Raw genomic sequence first — 18,750 nt, forward strand, 5'->3', positions numbered from 1 at the left:
TTCTCCTTTCCTTCCTTCCTCTCTTTCCTTCTCCTTTCCTTCCTTCCGTTCTTTCTCACTTCCTTTCTTTCCTTCTTCCTTTCATCCCTTTATTCTGAGTTGACCTAAAATTGCCATCTCTCCATCTTGAACGCTGCATTGTAATAATAGATTAACAGAATATGGTGCTAGTCACGAAGAAGTGCTGTGGGAGGACGTAGAGCCTTGGCCAATGACTGCGTGAAATAAGTTGGCAAAAGGACGAAAATCTGTGCCAAGTTAGGGTGAAAGGAGTGTAGTATTAAACATATATTTATTGCCGGACGCCTTAATCCCGTAAGGGGTGGCCATAAACAAATCGCCTCCATGTAGCCCTGTCCCCCGCCATTTCATTGCCCTGCTCCCAGCTCACGCCCCCCTCTCTCATATACCTCTCCACACAATCCTTCCATCTCATCCTTGGCCTCCCCCTCCCTCTTCCCCCTTTCACTTCACTCCCATACACTCTCCTCGTCAGTCTCTCACTCTCCATCCTCTCCACATGGCCAGACCACCTCAGTGTGTTTCTCCTAACGCTTCCTATCACATCCACATCCTCACCACAACGCTCCTTCACTTCCTCATTTGTCACTCTGTCTCCACATGCACCTCACTCACATACACTCTCCTCGTCAGTCTTTCACTCTCCATCCTCTCCACATGGCCAAACCACCTCAGTGTATTACTTCTAACGCTTCCTATCACATCCACATTCACTCCACAACGCTCCTTCACTTCCTCACTTGTCGGTCTCTCTCCACGTAACTCCACATCCACATCCACATCACAACGCTCCTTCACTTCCTCATTTGTCAGTCTGTCTCTCCACGTAACTCTACATCCACATCCACACCACAACGCTCCTTCACTTCCTCATTTGTCAGTGTCTCTCCACGTAACTCCACATCCACACCACAACGCTCCTTCACTTCCTCATTTGTCAGTCTGTCTCTCCACGTAACTCCACATCCACATCCACACCACAACGCTCCTTCACTTTCTCATTTGTCAGCCAGTCTCTCCACTTAACTCCACATCCACATCCACACCACAACGCTCCTTCACTTCCTCATTTGTCAGTCTGTCTCTGCACGTAACTCCACATCCACATCCACACCACAGCGCTCCTTCACTTCCTCATTTGTCAGTGTCTCTCCACGTAACTCCACATCCACACCACAACGCTCCTCCACTTCCTCATTTGTCAGTCTGTCTCTCCACGTAACTCCACATCCACACCACAACGCTCCTTCACTTCCTTATTTGTCAGTCTGTCTCTCCACGTAACTCCACATCCACATCCACACCACAACGCTCCTTCACTTCCTCATTTGTCAGTCTGTCTCTCCACGTAACTCCACATCCACATCCACACCACAACGCTCCTTCACTTCCTCATTTGTCAGTCTGTCTCTCCACGTAACTCCACATCCACATCCACACCACAACGCTCCTCCACTTCCTCATTTGTCAGTCTGTCTCCCCACGTAACTCCACATCCACATCCACACCACAACGCTCCTCCACTTCCTCATTTGTCAGTCTGTCTCCCCACGTAACTCCACATCCACATCCACACCACAACGCTCCTCCACTTCCTCATTTGTCAGTCTGTCTCCCCACGTAACTCCACATCCACATCCACACCACAACGCTCCTCCACTTCCTCATTTGTCAGTCTGTCTCTCCACGTAACTCCACATCCACATCCACACCACAACGCTCCTTCACTTCCTCATTTGTCAGTCTGTCTCTCCACGTAACTCCACATCCACATCCACACCACAACGCTCCTTCACTTCCTCATTTGTCAGTCTGTCTCTCCACGTAACTCCACATCCACATCCACACCACAACGCTCCTTCACTTCCTCATTTGTCAGTCTGTCTCTCCACATAACTCCACATCCACACCACAACGCTCCTTCACTTCCTCATTTGTCAGTCTGTCTCTCCACGTAACTCCACATCCACATCCACACCACAACGCTCCTTCACTTCCTCATTTGTCAGTCTGTCTCTCCACGTAACTCCACATCCACATCCACACCACAACTCTCCTTCACTTCCTCATTTGTCAGTCTGTCTCTCCACGTAACTCCACATCCACACCACAACGCTCCTTCACTTCCTCATTTGTCAGTCTGTCTCTCCACGTAACTTCACATCCACACCACAACGCTCCTTCACTTCCTCATTTGTCAGTCTGTCTCTCCACGTAACTCCACATCCACACCACAACGCTCCTTCACTTCCTCATTTGTCAGTCTGTCTCTCCACGTAACTCCACATCCACACCACAACGCTCCTTCACTTCCTCATTTGTCAGTCTGTCTCTCCACGTAACTCCACATCCACACCACAACGCTCCTTCACTTCCTCATTTGTCAGTCTGTCTCTCAGTCCACTGCTTCACTTCCTCATTTGTCAGTCTGTCTCTCCACGTAACTCCACATCCACACCACAACGCTCCTTCACTTCCTCATTTGTCAGTCTGTCTCTGCACGTAACTCCACATGCTCCTCTCAAATAACTCATTTTATATTAAGGTTCCTAATTGTATTGCTAGGGGACTCTGGCAAGCGTGGGAGTCGACCTCGCGTTTGTCTAGCTCCTGGGTAAATGTGCTAACCACTACACTACCGCCTTACCGCAAGACGAAGACAAAGAGAAGCAGGTGAAAGAGAAGGAAAGGAAGAAGATGGCTGATGATGATGATGATGATGATGATGAGGAGGAGGAGGTGGAGGAGGAGGAGGAAGAGGACTAGGAAGAGGAGTAGGAAGAAGACGAGGATGATGATGACGATGATGATGATGATGATGGTGATGAAGAGGAGGAGGTGGAGGAGGAGGAAGAGGAATAGGAAGAAGAAGACGAGGGATGATGATGATGATGATGATGATGATGATGAGGAGGAGGAGGAGGAGGAGTAGGAGGAGGAAGAAGAAGACGAAGGATGATGATGATGATGATGAAGAGAAGGAGGAAGATGAGGAAGAAGAAGATGAAGGATGATGATGATGAGGAAGAGGAGGAAGAAGATGAGGAAGAAGAAGAAGAGAAGGAGGAGGAGGAGAAGGAGAGAAAAAGGAGGAGGAGGAGGAGGAGGTGACGGAGAAGAAGAGAAAAAGGAGGAGGAGGAAGAGGAGGAGATAAAAGTTAGAGAAGAAGAAAGTGAAGAGGAAGAAGAAGAAAAGGAGGAGGAGGAGGAGGAGAAGAGGAGGAAGAAGGAGGAGGAAGAGGAGATAAAAGTTTGAGAAGAAGAGGAAGAAGAAGGAAGAGGAGGAGGAGGAGGAGGAGGAGGAGAAGAAGAAGAAGAAGAAGAAGAAGAAGAAGAAGAAGACGAGGAAGACGAAATTGCTGAGTGTAAAAGCAATGATGATACCAGAGGAGTCACGTCAAGGTGTGTTGGTTGACCTTGTGTTCTAGGAAATACCCTTTGCTACTGCTGTCAACGTCCTTCCCCACCCACCACCCTCTCCGCCCACACACCCACCCTATCCACACACATACCCCACCCAGACACACACATACCCCACCCAAACACACACACCCACCCTACCTACTACACATACCCTACCCACCCTATCCACACACATACCCCACCCAGACACCCACCCACACACCCACCGTACCTACCACACATACCCTACCCATCCTATCCACACACATACCCCACCCAGACACCCACCCACACACCCACCCTACCTACCACACATACCCTACCCATCCTATCCACACACTACCCACACACCCACCCTACCTACCACACATACCCTACCCACCCTATCCACACACATACCCCACCCAGACACCCACCCACACACCCACCCTACCTACCACACATACCCTACTCACCCTATCCACACACCCACCCTGCCCACCACCACTACACACACACACACACACACACACACACACACACACACACACACACACACACACACACACACACACACACACACACACACACCCTGCCCACCGTTACTGGCACACTCATCCTATCCACACACCCACCCTACCCACACACCCAGACACACACCCTACCCATCACTACCCACACCCACCATGCCCACACACACACCCTACCCACCCTGTACACACACATACCCCACCCAGACACCCACACCCACACACCCTACCCACCCTGTACACACACATACCCCACCCAGACACCCACACCCACACACCCTACCCACACACCCACACACACACCATACCCACCACTACCCTCACACCCACACCCTACCCACCACTACTGTAATCCACATGGAGAGTGAGAGACTGACGAGGAGAGTATGTGAGTGAGGTGGAGGGAGGGAGAGGGAGGGGCAGGCCAAGGATGAGATGGAGGGATGGAGTGGAGAGGTATATGAGAGAGGGGTGTGTGAGCTGGGAGCAGGGCAGTGACATGGCGGGGGACAGGGCGACATGGAGGCGATTTGTTTGTGGGCGCCCCTTACGGGATTAAGGCTTCTGGCAATAGATAGGTAGATAGACACATTCCTCTCCATTCCATATATCAATTTTCATACACAACGTAAATCTAGCATCAAGGAAAGGGATAGCATTATTCTTTTGTCAGTTTCATTTATTTTTTTTCTTAGTGATACTGCAAGGTCCTGAGCATTTTTAGCGTGTGTGTGTGTGTGTGTGTGTGTGTGTGTGTGTGTGTGTGTGTGTGTGTGAGCGATGAGATTGTGTTTGGATGCTTGTAGATTGAAGTGCTCGCTTGTGGGGTAATGTTGCTGCTCTTCTGTCTGTAGGATGATGACCCCTACACTGCCCTGCCATACCCTACCCTACCCTACCCTGCCCTACCCACAGTGTACTCAAAGGCCCTTCTCTGCCCTACCCACAGTGTACTCAAAGGCCCTTCCCTGCCCTACCCTACCCTACCCTACCTTCCCTTTCCTTCCCTCCCCTCCCCTACCTTACTATACATTACTCTCTCTCCCTCTCTCTCGGAAATACCAGGCAGCAAAAACACACACCAACACTGACCTTGACCATGAGACGGCCGCGGGGGAGGGAGGGGGGAGGGAAGTGGTGAAAGTGAGAGAGAGAGAGAGAGAGAGAGAGAGAGAGAGAGAGAGAGAGAGGTCTGAGTGGCCGCGAGGGACCCAAGACCAGCCCCTTTTTAAAATAATTTTTGAATTGTCTGGGAATCTTTAAATATCAAGGAAGGTAAATTAAAGTAACGAACGATACGATACGAACGAAGAGGTAAATAGGATACGATACGAACGAAGAGGGAAATACGATACTATACGATACGAACGGAGAGAGAAATACGATCCTGACCACCACCACCCCTCCTCCTCCTCCTCCTCCTCCTCCTCCTCCTCCTCCTTCTGTTACTACTACTACTTCTACTACTACTACTACTACTTCTACTACTACTACTACTACTACTACTACTCCTACAACGCCAACCACCACTACTACAATGCCACAAAAAGCCATCAGTTTCAAAGGCGTAACGTGCAACACTACACGTCAACAGATCGCTATTGCACAGTGACCCGTGCAGCTGTACTGAGTTGCAGTGTTGCCCGCCTCTCCACACTGCCACCTCCACACGAACATCACTTATTATTATTATTATTATTATTATTATTATTACTACTACTACTACTACTACTACCACTACTACTTCTACTACTACTACGACTACGACTACGACTACTACTGCTACTACTACTGCTACTACTACTACTATTACTACTACTACCACTATTATTATTATTATTATTATTACTGTTATTATTATTATTATTATTATTACTATTATTATTATTATTATTATTATTATTATCTCAATCATCTTATGGTTGTTGTTGTTGTATTTGTTGTTGTTTATGTGAAGTCTTGTTGGATAGGGAGGCAGTTGAGGGACGTGTGTATAACCAGGCAGTGGAGCAGCCCGGTTATATCAGTGCCACCACGCGAAGGCCTCCCCCAGTGCCAGCATATGGAAGTTTTATCTCATTCCCATTTTACTAAGAATTATAGTTAGGGAATGTGGAGAGGATGGAGAGTGAGAGACTGACGAGGAGAGTGTATGTGAGTGAGGTGGAGGGGGGGAGAGGGAAGGGGAGGCCAAGGATGAGATGGAGGGATGGAGTGGAGAGGTATATGAGAGAGGGGGGTGTGAGCTGGGAGCAGGGCAGTGAAATGGTGGGGGACAGGGCGACATGGAGGCGATTTGTTTGTGGCCACCTCTTACGGGATTAAGGCGTCTGGCAATAGATAGATAGAAAAGTGACATATAACAAAAATGGTCTGTTGTAGTAGTAGTAGTAGTTGTTGTTGTAGTAGTGGTAGTACTGTAGTTGAAGTAGTAGTAGTGGTGGTTGTAGTAGTGGTAGTAGTAGTAGTAGTAGTAACAGCAGCAGCAGCAGTGTTAGTAGCAGTAGTAGTAGTAGTAGTAGTTGTGGTAATAGTAGTAGTAGTAGTAGCAGTAGTAGTAGTAACAGCAGTAGCAGTAGTAGTAGTAGCAGTAACAGCAGCAGCAGCAGCAGCAGTAGTAGTAGTAGTAGTAGTAGTAGTAGTAGCAGATCAACCCCAGTCTTTAAATCTGAATGAACAGACCCATCAACCACAGGCAAGCAATCGTCCCTGTAGAGTTGGCCCGAGGAATGAATCAGTATTCCATTGTGGCCGACATTGCCTCGCTGCGGGAAAAAGTGTGGAGGTTTGGTTCCTGAGTGAATTCCGCATTTGCATCTCCATCCAGTTAACAAGGGTACCGTACCATTGTAGGCTCAACATCACCCTGTTATTCAGTTATATGGTTACCATCCAGCGTTGTAAATGGTTTTCTGCGTTACAGGAAACCATTAATTCACTCAGTGTAAAGCCATATGAGGAAGTAGACAGCACTACATCAGGTGAGTGAATGATGATAGCCACAACCACCAAGAATGTTCAGTACTTTACTTTTTTCCAAATTACCGTAATTTCCACATTCCCTTAACCCAATCTAAAAAAAAAAAAAAGAAAGTGCATATGGTATTATTATGCATGTGAGATGGGGCCAGGATTCCAAGGGCAAGAATGATGTGTGGATGAGTGTGTGGCCCAATTTGCTTACTATGGAGTGAGTAGGTCTCTGATTGTCATAGTTATTCTTTCCTTTTATCCTGGATCCTAGCCTACCCCTCCCGAGGCATAGGTGGGGAAAGAAATCTTGATGATGATGATGATGGTGGTGGTGATGGTAATGATGGTGGTGGTGGTGGTGAAGGTGATGATGATGATGATGATGATGATTTATTATCATCATTACATTATCATTATCATTACTGGAATGGCATTATTATTATTATTATTATTATGTGGTTGAAAAGATTAGGAGAAATACACTGAGGTGGTTTGGACATGTGGAGAGGATGGAGAATGAAAGACTGACTAAGAGGGTGTATGTAGGTGAGGTGGAGGGAGGGAAGGGGAGGGGTAGACCGAGGATGAGGTGGAGGGATGGAGTTGAGAGATATATGAGGGAGGGGGGGGTGAGTTGGGGGGAGGGGAGTCAAATGGTGGGTGACAGAGTGACTTGGAGGCGTTTTGTCTGCGGCCACCCTTTGCGGGATTAGGGCGTCGGGCTATAGATAGATAGATAGATAGATTATTATTATTATTATTATTATTATTATCATCTGTCTACCTGTTTATTGCCAGACACCTCAATCCCGTTCGGCTGTCTCATATACCTCTCCACCCCATCCCTCCATCTCATCCTCTGCCTCCCCCTCCCTCTTCCCCCCTCCACCTCACTTACATACACTCTCTTCGTCAGTCTTTCACCCTCCATCCTCTCCACATGGCCAAACCACCTCAGTGTGTTCCTCATAACGCTTCCTATCACATCCACATCCACACCACAATGCTCCTTTATATCCTCATTCGTCAGCCTGTCTCTCCATGTGACTCCACAGGCTCCTCTTAAATAACTCATTTCCACTGCTCTCACTCTTGACTTGCGTCCCTCCAACAACATCCAATCTTCACTTCCATACGTTAGAGTTGGTATCACAATTCTGTCATGTAGTAACTTTTTCACTTCCATGCTCACTTCCCTGCTTCTTATCACTGCTTTCAAGGAACCAGCAACCTTTCTTCCTTGTTGTACCCTTTCAAGCACTTCACCCTCCAAACCTCCATCCTTACTCATCACACTACCCAAGTACTTAAACATACTCACATTTTCCAATTCCTCCTCATCCAACCTCTCTGTACATTCACTGCCTTCACCTCTCTCAAAGACCATCACTTTACTCTTCCCTACATTCACTTTTAGATTCCGTTTCTTACACACTCTCCCAAACTCATCCACCAAGCCTTGCAGCTCCCCTTTGTCATCACTCAACAACACAGTATCATCTGCAAACAACAGTACAGGGAGTTTCCAAACACTACCCTCTCTCACCAGGGCCACTCCAACATCCACTACCCTACCTTGTACCTCTTTTATTACCCCATCCATGTATTGTACAGATTGATCAACCATGGAGACATGACACTTCCCTGTTTCAACCCAACCTTCAAAGAGAAAAATTCACTCAGTTCACTATCCACATGCACTGCAGCCTTCGCACCCTCATACATACTCTTCACAGCATTCAACAACTTCCCATCTGCTCCATATATTCTTAATACTTTCCACAATCCTTGTCTATCCACCCTGTCATATGCTTTCTCCAAATCCATGAAAGCCACATACAACTTCTTTCCCTTCTCTAGAAACTTTTCCACTAAAGATCAAAGAATGAATATCTGATCTACAGAACTACAATTATTATTATTATTATTATTATTATTAATAATAATTATTATTATTATTATTATCCATCCATCCATCCATCATCTAATCCTACATTGCCCCATGAGGATTATTATTATTATTATTATTATTATTATTATTATTATTATTATTATCTTCCCACACTGGCCTTCATCACTAACCCCCTCATTCTTCCTCAGAGGCAAGATGTCGCGCCAGAAGACAGTGTTTGTGACGGGGGGCACAGGGTACATCGGGTCACACTGCATTGTGGACCTGCTCAACGAGGGCTACCAGGTCATCACCATCGACAACCTGACCAACAGCCGGTCCGGGGCGCTGAGGCGGGTCCAGGAGATTACAAAGAAAACAGTCACCTTCTACGAGTGTGACCTGCTGGATGGGGAGACTGTGCATAAGATCTTTGCAAAGGTAACATTTTCTCATTTTACTTCTGTCTATCTCCAGCCAGACGCCATAATCCCGTAAGGGGTGGCCGTTTGTCTTTGAGTTAGTTGTTTTATGGGAGGGGCACTAACCCTCCACCAACCCACTTGTTGACTCGTAGGGAACACGTATGGGTTGGTTATATGGTTACCTCCCAGCACTATAAATGGTTTCATGGCCTACAGGAAACCATTAGGCTTGTCAGTCAATGTAAAGCCACCTGAAAAGGAAAGAAGAGTAATAAAAAGTGACAGGAAAGATGGGAGAAATAGGAAGAGAGGAGGACAGACACAGAAAAAGAATGATAAAGGTGAAGGAAGAAGTAGGCAGCACTACATCAAGTGAGTGGATGATGGTGAGAAATAGGAAGAGGGGAAGAGAGACGCAGAAAACAAATGATAAAGATGAAGGAAGAAGTAGACTCCACTACATCAAGTGAGTGGATGATGGTGAGAAATAGGAAGAGAGGAGGGCAGATACAGAGGAAGAATGATGAAGGTGAAGGAAGAAGTAGGTAGCACTACATCAAGTGAGTGGATGATAGTTGTCACCACCTACCACCTAGATTGCAGTAAAGCCTTGTTGTATAAGGCATTGAGAAGAACATGGATGACCTACCTAGGATCAGATTTTGAAAAAGTGAGGTGTAAAGTTTGTGCATATAAAGCCCATGAGTTTTGGATGAGTGAGAGACTAATGAGGAGAATGTATGTGAGTGAGGTGGAGGGGGGGGAGAGGGAGGGGGAGGCCAAGAATGAGATGGAGGGATAGAGTGGAGAGGTGTATGAGGGAGGAGTGTGTGAGCTGGGAGCAAGGCAGGAAAATGGCGGGGGACAGGGCAACATGGAGGTGATTTGTTTGTGGCCACCCCTTACAGGATTAAGGTGTCTGGCAATAGATAGACAGATAGAGTTTTGGATGAGTTGAGGTGGAGGGATGGAGTGTAGAGGTATATGAGGGAGGAGGGAGTGAGCTGGGGGGAGGGCAGTTAAATGGTAGGTGACAGAGCGACTTGGAGGCATTTTGTCTGCGGCCACCCTTTGCGGGATTAGGGCTTCGGGCTATAGATAGATAGATAGATAGATAGTTTAAGAGCATGTGATTCAGTGTTAATTCTCTGTAGACATGGCAGCATGGTGGTGATTTGTTTGTGGCCATCCCTTACAGGATTAAGGCGTCTGGCTATAGATAGACAGAGAGATAGAAAGCTTGATAGATAAATAGTTTCAGAGTGTGTAGTTCAGTGTAAATTCTCTGTTCAGTGAATGCAAGCTATCCAGACCTTTCCTTGCCATAGAACAGAAGAAGAGTATCAGAACCAAAAATTTAAAAAGATCACTTATTTTCTTGGGTTGTGATTTTTGTCTGCTTTTCATATTGTCTTAGAAGTCAACTCTTTTGACATCTTTGTTTTTAAATATAAACCCATTCAGTCTAGTGTTTTTTTTTTATATTATCTTTTGCTTTCTGTATATCCAGGCTGTTTTATTTTTGCTTTGGAGAAACACATTGAGGTGGTTTGGCCATGTGGAGAGGATGGAGAGTGAGAAACTGATGAGAAGAGTGTGTGTGAATGAAGTGAAGGTGGGGAGAGGGAGAGGGAGGCCAGGGATGAGATGGAGGGATGGAGTGGAGAGGTACTGTATATGAGGAGGGGTGTGAGCTGGGAGCAGGGCTGTGAAGTGGCGGAGAAGAAGGCGACATGGAGCCGATTTGTTTGTGGCCACCCCTTATGGGATTAAGGCGTCTGGCAATAGATAGATATATAGAACAAGAATAAAACTGACATCTTTGGACTGATGGCATTCATTTTCTCCAGTATGGTATTTATGTCTCTAGTATCAACATATACAGTATTGCATTAAGAACAAAAGCAAAATAATAATCATCATCATCGTCATCATCTAATCCGTGTTTCCCCATGAGAAGTGTAGGAGCCCGAGGCTTGGCAAGATGGTCCTGACATTAAGATGAGAGTGACCAGCCTCACACATCCCTGAGTGGCATTACTTGAGCAATAAACCCCAACCACCCCTTGGATATAAACCTACACTGGCTCAGTGTGGTTGGAATGCCTTAGTTACTCACTAAACCACCAGGTGCCATAATTTGGTTATATGGTTACCACCCAGTGTAGTAAATGGTTTCCTGGTGTACAGGAAACCATTTGACTTGTCACCTTGTGTAGAGTCACCTGTAGACGTAAGGAAGAGGAAAAAATGCAGGAAAGAAGGACAGAGGAGGAAGGAAGGAAAGCATGAAGGAAGAGTGGAAAGGGCAGTCACCCGAGGGCAGCACTACATATGCATGGTAATGTAGAGGTCCTAGGAATATTCACAAACCCATCAGAATATGACAAACTACATGCCCAGCCAGTGTCACTCTCACAATAGCAGTTGTACACAAGATCTTCAGGGTAAGTTTATTCATAATGTACAAACTGCAATTGCTTGTCTGGATAGAAGTGATGAACACCTGGCTGCAGGTGTGTACCCTGCCCTGATGGTGTTGTCCGGTGTGAGGTACAAGCCATGGATAACAACCTGTGAACTAGATATGCTACACCCTGTCAAGCATGAGAGGCATGAAGTTTTAGATGGTACTGACTGCTGAGATGTCATTGGCAGTGCTGGGTGGGTCACATTTCAGGCCCAGTACTTTTCTATAATGTCTCTAGGTCACACAGGACTGGAGCCAAGAGTTGAGTTCTACCGTGGATGTATTTTGATTTGGGGACTTTTGGAAATTGTAATGAACACATACTTCAGACAGATACACTCTTTAGTATCAGTTGTGTTGGCACTCATTTTGTTTCATTTATAAAGGCTTCAACATGCTTGCACATGTCTGCCTTGGTCACCAAATGGCTCTCTGCACTGCTCAGTCTCTTGCATCCTCTCTATTTCATGGTCAGAATATGGTAGATAAAAGATGATGTCAGACCACAGGTCCTGCCAGCTCAGCCCCAAGCCAAGATGGGGGAAACAGGGGCAGCCCCAGGCCCATCTCAGGCCAAAGTCACACTAGCAGAACACGCCTCATGCCTCCCCTCACATTCACCATTGGGCAGCTGTGGCATAGTGTTCCAGCCACATGCCCTTGCTGGTGCCAACTCTTGTGTTGTGGTAGGGTACAGTGTGTGCTGTGTGAAGAGCATGGAGTGTAGCAAACATAGTACAGCTAAAGAAAAATGTTTGGCAGAGTATGCTGGCCTCCTCTCCCTGTTAGTGACACTCTGAAAGAGGTCAGCAAAAGAGGATGGTCAGGAGCTAGTCCTGAGGACTAGTGAAATGGGAGCTACAGCTCTCCTTATCACCAACTTTCCCATCCTGCTTGAGAGTACTGCCCTGGTTGACTGGAACTATGGCCAACTCTGTGATCACTCTTCAGTAAATTAGATAACAAAGTATAACATGATATAAAGCAATGCAAGGATTGCAAAGAATGGTTGTTTCACACTGATTATGGTTGTGTAACCTGTCTTTATAATGTGATGAACATCCATGATGATTCAGCATGTTGTGCCCTATACTACACCTGCATCTATTCAAAAGTTGTCAATAAATATATTCCTTACTTTCATACATACACTATTACCCTCATATAAAACATTTTATTGAATTTCTTTTCATCATCATCATTATCTGGACCTCCTTTCCCACTGTAGGGCAGGGTGAGGATTTTTCCTTTTTCATAAATACAGTACACTGCTGCCCTCATGAATGCATTTTATTGAATTTGTTCCCAGTACATACTGTACTGGGGGTAGGGGGGGTTTCAAGAATACTCCCCCAGTATCCCTGCTTGTCGTACGAGGCGACTAAAAGGGTTGGTGGTGGGTTAGTGCCCCACCCCGTAAAAAGAACTAACTAAAAAAGCAAATAAAGCGCCTCGGACCCGGACGGACCATACGTTGACGACTAAGGAACGGACAAAGGACGTTCTGAGAGTAGGAACGTGGAATGTGAGAGGAGTGAATGATGAAGTGAAAGAGAGACAGATTGTCCAGGTGCTTGAGGATGCAAAAGTGGATATATGTGGATTAACTGAAACTAAATGGCAAGGTGAAAGGATGAGAGAATGGGAATACGGTGTAGGTATATGTGCGGGAGTCAGTGAGAATGAGAGGGCAAGAGAGGGAGTATGTCTGATGATAAGCAAGAAGTGGAAGGAGAATATAAGAGAGTATGGAACAGTGGGTGCAAGGATTGTATGGGTGAGGATGAAAGTAGGTATACAAGCATGGGCGATTGTATGTGTGTATGCTCCAACAGAGGATCGAGTGGCAAGAGTGAAAGATGAGTTTTGGGCAAGAGTAGAAGCATGTATGGACAAGTTTGAGGGGAGCGAGAGAGTGCTGTTGATTGGAGACATGAATGGCAAAGTTGGGAATGTACGAGTGGATGGAGTGGTTGGTCAGTGGGGTGTGCCAGCTGAAGTAGATGGGAATGGTAGTGCTTTGGTGGACATCTGTGCTGGAAAGGGGTAGGCAATAGCCAACACCTACTTTCGTCATAAGATGATCCACCGGTATACATGGAGAGTAATGAGGAGGATGGATGGTGAACTTGTTGAACGAAAGGCAATGATAGACTACGTGTGTGTGGATGAGCGAATGAGAAGACAAGTGTTGGATGCAAGGGTGTGGAGAGGGTGGGGGAATGGAGTCTCGAACCATCTCTTAGTGATGGCCAAGGTAGAGCTGCAAAGAAAGTGGTTGAGGAGACGAAGGGGAAGACAGGAGGAAGCAGCTCCTGTGAGAAGAGTGGAGAAATTGCAAGATAATGAGAAAAGGACAGAGTATAAGAGCATAGTGGAAGAAAGATTGGGAAGGTATGAGCTAGAGCAGATGGAAGGGGTGGAAGACGTATGTAAGATATTCACGGAAGAGATAAGCGCAGTGTGTGAGGCGGTTTGTGGAGTGAGGAGGAGGTGCAAGAGTGTGCAGGGGACAGCATGGTGGAATGATGAGGTGAAACGAGCTGTGGAACAAAAGAAGAAGGCATATGGTGAATGGTTGGCGAGTAGAGGTAGGGGAGAAGATGAGAGAGAGAAGAGAGAGGTATATGTGAGCAGGAGAAGGGAGGTTAAGAGACTGGTGAAGGAGAGTAAGAAGAAAGTGGATGAAGAGTTTGGGAGGAACCTGAGTGTGAAATGGAGGGAGAGTAAGAAATTGTTTTGGAAGGAGGTAAAGAAAGTAAGGCAGTGTGAAAGGGGAAATAGTAGGGGAGTGAAAGATAGGAATAATAGATTGTTGGTGGAGAAGAGAGAGAAATTGAGGAGATGGAAGGAGCACTTTGAGGATTTGTTGAATGTAGAGAGTGAGAGCAGTGTGAGTATAAGTGGTTTGGGAATGGCTTGGAGAAGAAGAGATGAGAGAAGGGAGGAAGAGATCAGTAGATCGGAAGTAGTGGAAGCGATGAAGAAGATTAAGCTGGGAAAGGCCCCAGGAATTGATGGAGTGTGTGGTGAAATGCTTAGGTATGGGGGTGAGATTGTTGTGGAGTGGATATGGAAGTTGTTTATATTGGCTTGGGAAGAGGGAAGGGTTCCAGAGGACTGAAAATCAGGTATAATTGTTCCTCTGTACAAAGGAAAAGGGGAGAGAGAAGTATGTGGTAACCATAGGGGTATTTCCCTTCTTAGTGTGACTGGTAAAATATATGGTAGAATACTCATTGATAGGGTTAGGCATATGACAGAGGAGCTAGTTGGAGAAGAACAAGGGGGATTTAGGAAGGGAAAAGGGTGTGTAGATCAGATATTTGTTTTAAGATGTTTAGTGGAGAAGTATCTAGAGAAGGGAAGGAAAGTGTATGCTGCCTTCATGGACTTGGAGAAAGCTTATGACAGAGTAGATAGGCAGGGTATGTGGAAGGTATTAAGAATATATGGAGTGGAGGGGAAATTGTTGAGTGCTGTGAAGAGTATGTACGAGGGAGCTAGGGCTACGGTGCGAGTGGATGGTGAGCTGAGTGAGTTCTTTGATCTCAGTGTGGGACTGAAACAGGGGTGTGTGATGTCTCCATGGCTGTTTAATATATATATGGATGGGGTTGTAAAGGAGGTGCAAGGTAGGGCAGTGGATGTGGGGGTGGCCCTAATGAATGAGGGTGAGATTTGGAAGCTTCCGGTGTTGCTGTTTGCTGATGATACAGTATTGTTGAGTGAAGATGAATGGGAGTTGCAAGGTTTGGTGAATGAATTTGGGACAGTGTGTAGGAGGAGGAAGCTGAAAGTTAATGTAAACAAAAAGTAAAGTTATGGTGTTTGAGAGGAATGAAGTCACAGAGTGTGCAGTGGGGTTGGATGGTGAGGATATGGAGAATGTGAGTGCATTCAAGTACTTGGGTAGTGTGATGAGTAAGGATGGAACTTTGGGGGATGAAGTACGTGAAAGGGTACAGCAGGGAAGAAAGGTTGTTGGTACACTGAAAGCAGTGATGAGAAATAGGGAGGTGAGTATGGAAGTTAAGAAGTCACTGCATGATGGTATTGTGATCCCTACCCTGACGTATGGAAGCGAGGCGTGGACCTTGCAAGAGGGGAACAAGTCAAGAGTGAGAGCAGTGGAAATGAGTTACTTGAGAGGAGCGTGTGGAGTGACGTGGAGGGACAGGTTGACGAATGAAGAAGTGAAGGAACGTTGTGGGGTAGATGTGGATGTGGTTGAGAAGATTAGGAGAAATACACTGAGGTGGTTTGGACATGTGGAGAGAATGGAGAATGAAAGACTGACTAAGAGGGTGTATGTAGGTGAGGTGGAGGGAGGGAGAGGGAGGGGTAGACCGAGGATGAGGTGGAGGGATGGAGTTGAGAGGTATATGAGGGAGGGGGGGGTGAGTTGGGGGGAGGGGAGTCAAATGGTGGGTGACAGAGTGACTTGGAGGCGTTTTGTCTGCGGCCACCCTTTGCGGGATTAGGGCATCGGGCTACAGATAGATAGAATAACTCTGACACAAATATACTCAGAATCGTGCATAATCCCCCCAGTCCCTGTCATAAGCTTTCTTGAAATCCCCTCAGTATGAATATCTTATCCTCACGACCCCAGCCTTTTCTCAACCCTCCATTCCTCACCTATCTTATCTGTAATGCTGTTAATCCTCCCTTGAGTTCTGTGCTGTACACCTGCCCCGATATGCTGTACAACTGATCGCTTGATAATTTAGACACTGTTCTTTTTCTTACCTTTTTCTTCTTACGGGGAAACACGTTGCCTTTGTCTACTCTTAACCCCGTCAATTGAGTGACATAATTTTATACTGTATTCTACCCATCTCCAGACAGTTAAATTCAAATTGGAAAGTCTAGCACAAATGGTAATTAAGACTAGAAAGTTAGCTAACCTGTCCAGTTTGAAAAATCTCTTGTTAGCTGAGTAAAATCTGTAAGCATCAAAAATCTATCTATCTATCTATCTATAGCCCAACGCCCTGATCCCGCAAAGGATGGCCACAGACAAACTGCCTTGAAGTTACTCTCACCCACCATTTGACTGTCTTCCCCCCAACTCACTCTCCCTTCCCTCATATACCTCTCAACTCCATCCCTCCACCTCATCCTAGGTTGCCCCCTCCCTCTCCCTCCCTCCACTTCACCTACGTACACCCTCTTAGTCAGTCTTTCATTCTCCATTCTCTCCACATGCCCAAACCACCTCAGTGTATTTCTCCTGATTTTCTCAGTCCATCCACATCCACCCCACAACGATTTTTCACCTCTTCATTCATCAAATATATATAAAAAATAAAGTAGAAAATAAATCACCAAAATAAAAGGGTTAAGGTGCATTTGTGATCCAGAGAACTGTCTGTTCAAATCTGAAATTGCGAAGTGGGATGCAGACCCCTAATGCCTGAAGGTCATTTATGTCACCATCCATCCATCCATCATCCAATCCTGTGTTGCCCCATGAGGAGCATAGGAGCCCGGGGCTAGGCAAGTTGGTCCTGACATTTAAGATGAGAGTGACCAGCCTCACTCATCCCTGAGTGGCATTACGTGAGCAGTAAACCCCAGCCACCCCTTGGATATAAACCTTCACCGGCTCAATCCGATTGGAGCACCACAATTACCCACTAAACCACCCAGTGCCAAAATTTGGTTATATGGTTACCACCCAGCAAAGTATTGTATTTGGTTTCCTGGTGTATAGGAAACCATTTGACTTGTCACTCAGTGTAGAGTCACCCACAAGGAGAAGGAAGGGGGAAGAATGAAGGAAAGAAACATTTGTAGTTATTTGGTGTGATATGCCTGCATCCCATATTACAGAATACAGTCAGCAGCCACATGAGTAGGCCAAATATGTTCCATCATCATCACGTACTTCCAAAATGATCATCAAAATTTAGAGGTGTACATCCCACTTTGCAATTTCATGTTTAGGCACATGGCCCATAGTTTCAATCCCTCCCTAGTTAGAAGGTGAGTTGAATCCAAGGGCGTTTCTGCACAACAGCCCACTCAATGTCGCTGTGCAATTGAACCTTATGATTTGTTGGATTGTGCATTAGTCTGTGCAATGCTGAGGTGAGCTGTTGTCCAGAAATACCCGCTAGATTCAATTTATCCTCGGACTAGGGTGGGCTACAAACTTTAAATATTATCTGTACCTTCCCTGTTTTGCATACTACAGTAGTTTAAATAGGTACTGTACTTCTGTGAATTATGTCAGTAGCCTCTTCTTTCCCATACCTTAGTGCACAGTATCTCCTCTCATTATGTTCGTTCATTTCATTTAATTTTTGTTTCGTTTTTATGGATTTCAACATGCTCTTATGCATCAGCCATGGTCACCCAATGGCAACTCTCCATGCTGCTCGATCATCGGCAGCTTCCCAGTTCAATCCCTTATCCCTGAGGTCATGCTCAGTGACTTCATCCCAGGCCTTTTTCGGTCTGCCTCTTACAACCCTACCCCTAACATTAATGCATCTCACTTTCTGCACCCAATTATCATCCCCCATCCTCTCCACAGCCCAAACCATCTCAGTCTACCTCTCCTCATACTGTGTACTATCATAAACTGTACCCATCCTTTATCCAAATACTAGTTCATTGTGAGTTTTTGATATGAGAGTAGGCTTTTGTAGGTTTGCCATACTATCCAGAAGTCCAGTAAATACAAAAATGCCTAGTACAGAAGTTTAGTGGTAAGGTACTTGTGATGGTGGTGCATATGTACAATAGTTCAAATCTTAGAGATAAGTGAATGAGTTTTTAGTATAAGTATAATGCTGTCAGGAGTGAAGTGCTTGAAAAGGTACAACAAGGAAAAAAGGTTGTTGGTTCCTTGAAAGCAGTGATAAGAAATAGGGAGGTGAGCATGTAAGTAAAAAAGTTGCAGCATGACAGTATTGTGATACCATCTCTAATGTATGGAAGTGAAGCTTGGACATTGTTGGAAGGACACAAGTCAAGAGTGAGAGCAGTGGAAATGAGTTATTTGAGAGGAGCATGTGGAGTTAATGGAGAGACAGACTGACAAATGAG

General features: G+C 45.9%; 1 protein-coding gene across 2 annotated transcripts in view; it reads left to right on the forward strand.

Annotated features, from left to right (window-relative positions):
• Positions 1 to 9,009: 9,009 nt before the first annotated feature.
• The window catches only part of LOC145401754 (UDP-glucose 4-epimerase-like), a 28,219-nt gene continuing 18,478 nt past the window's right edge, over positions 9,010 to 18,750 (forward strand). For both annotated transcript variants that reach the window (XM_080273933.1, XM_080273932.1), the window contains exon 1: positions 9,010 to 9,237. In XM_080273933.1, coding sequence (XP_080130059.1) covers positions 9,013 to 9,237 — 225 coding nt within the window. In that variant the 5' untranslated portion in view covers positions 9,010 to 9,012. The remainder of the gene's footprint in view (positions 9,238 to 18,750) is intronic.

This window comes from Coenobita brevimanus, chromosome 56, assembly GCF_032717465.1.
Source record: "Coenobita brevimanus isolate Jiangsu-jjx chromosome 56, ASM3271746v2, whole genome shotgun sequence".
In the NCBI taxonomy this organism is placed as follows: domain Eukaryota; kingdom Metazoa; phylum Arthropoda; class Malacostraca; order Decapoda; family Coenobitidae; genus Coenobita; species Coenobita brevimanus.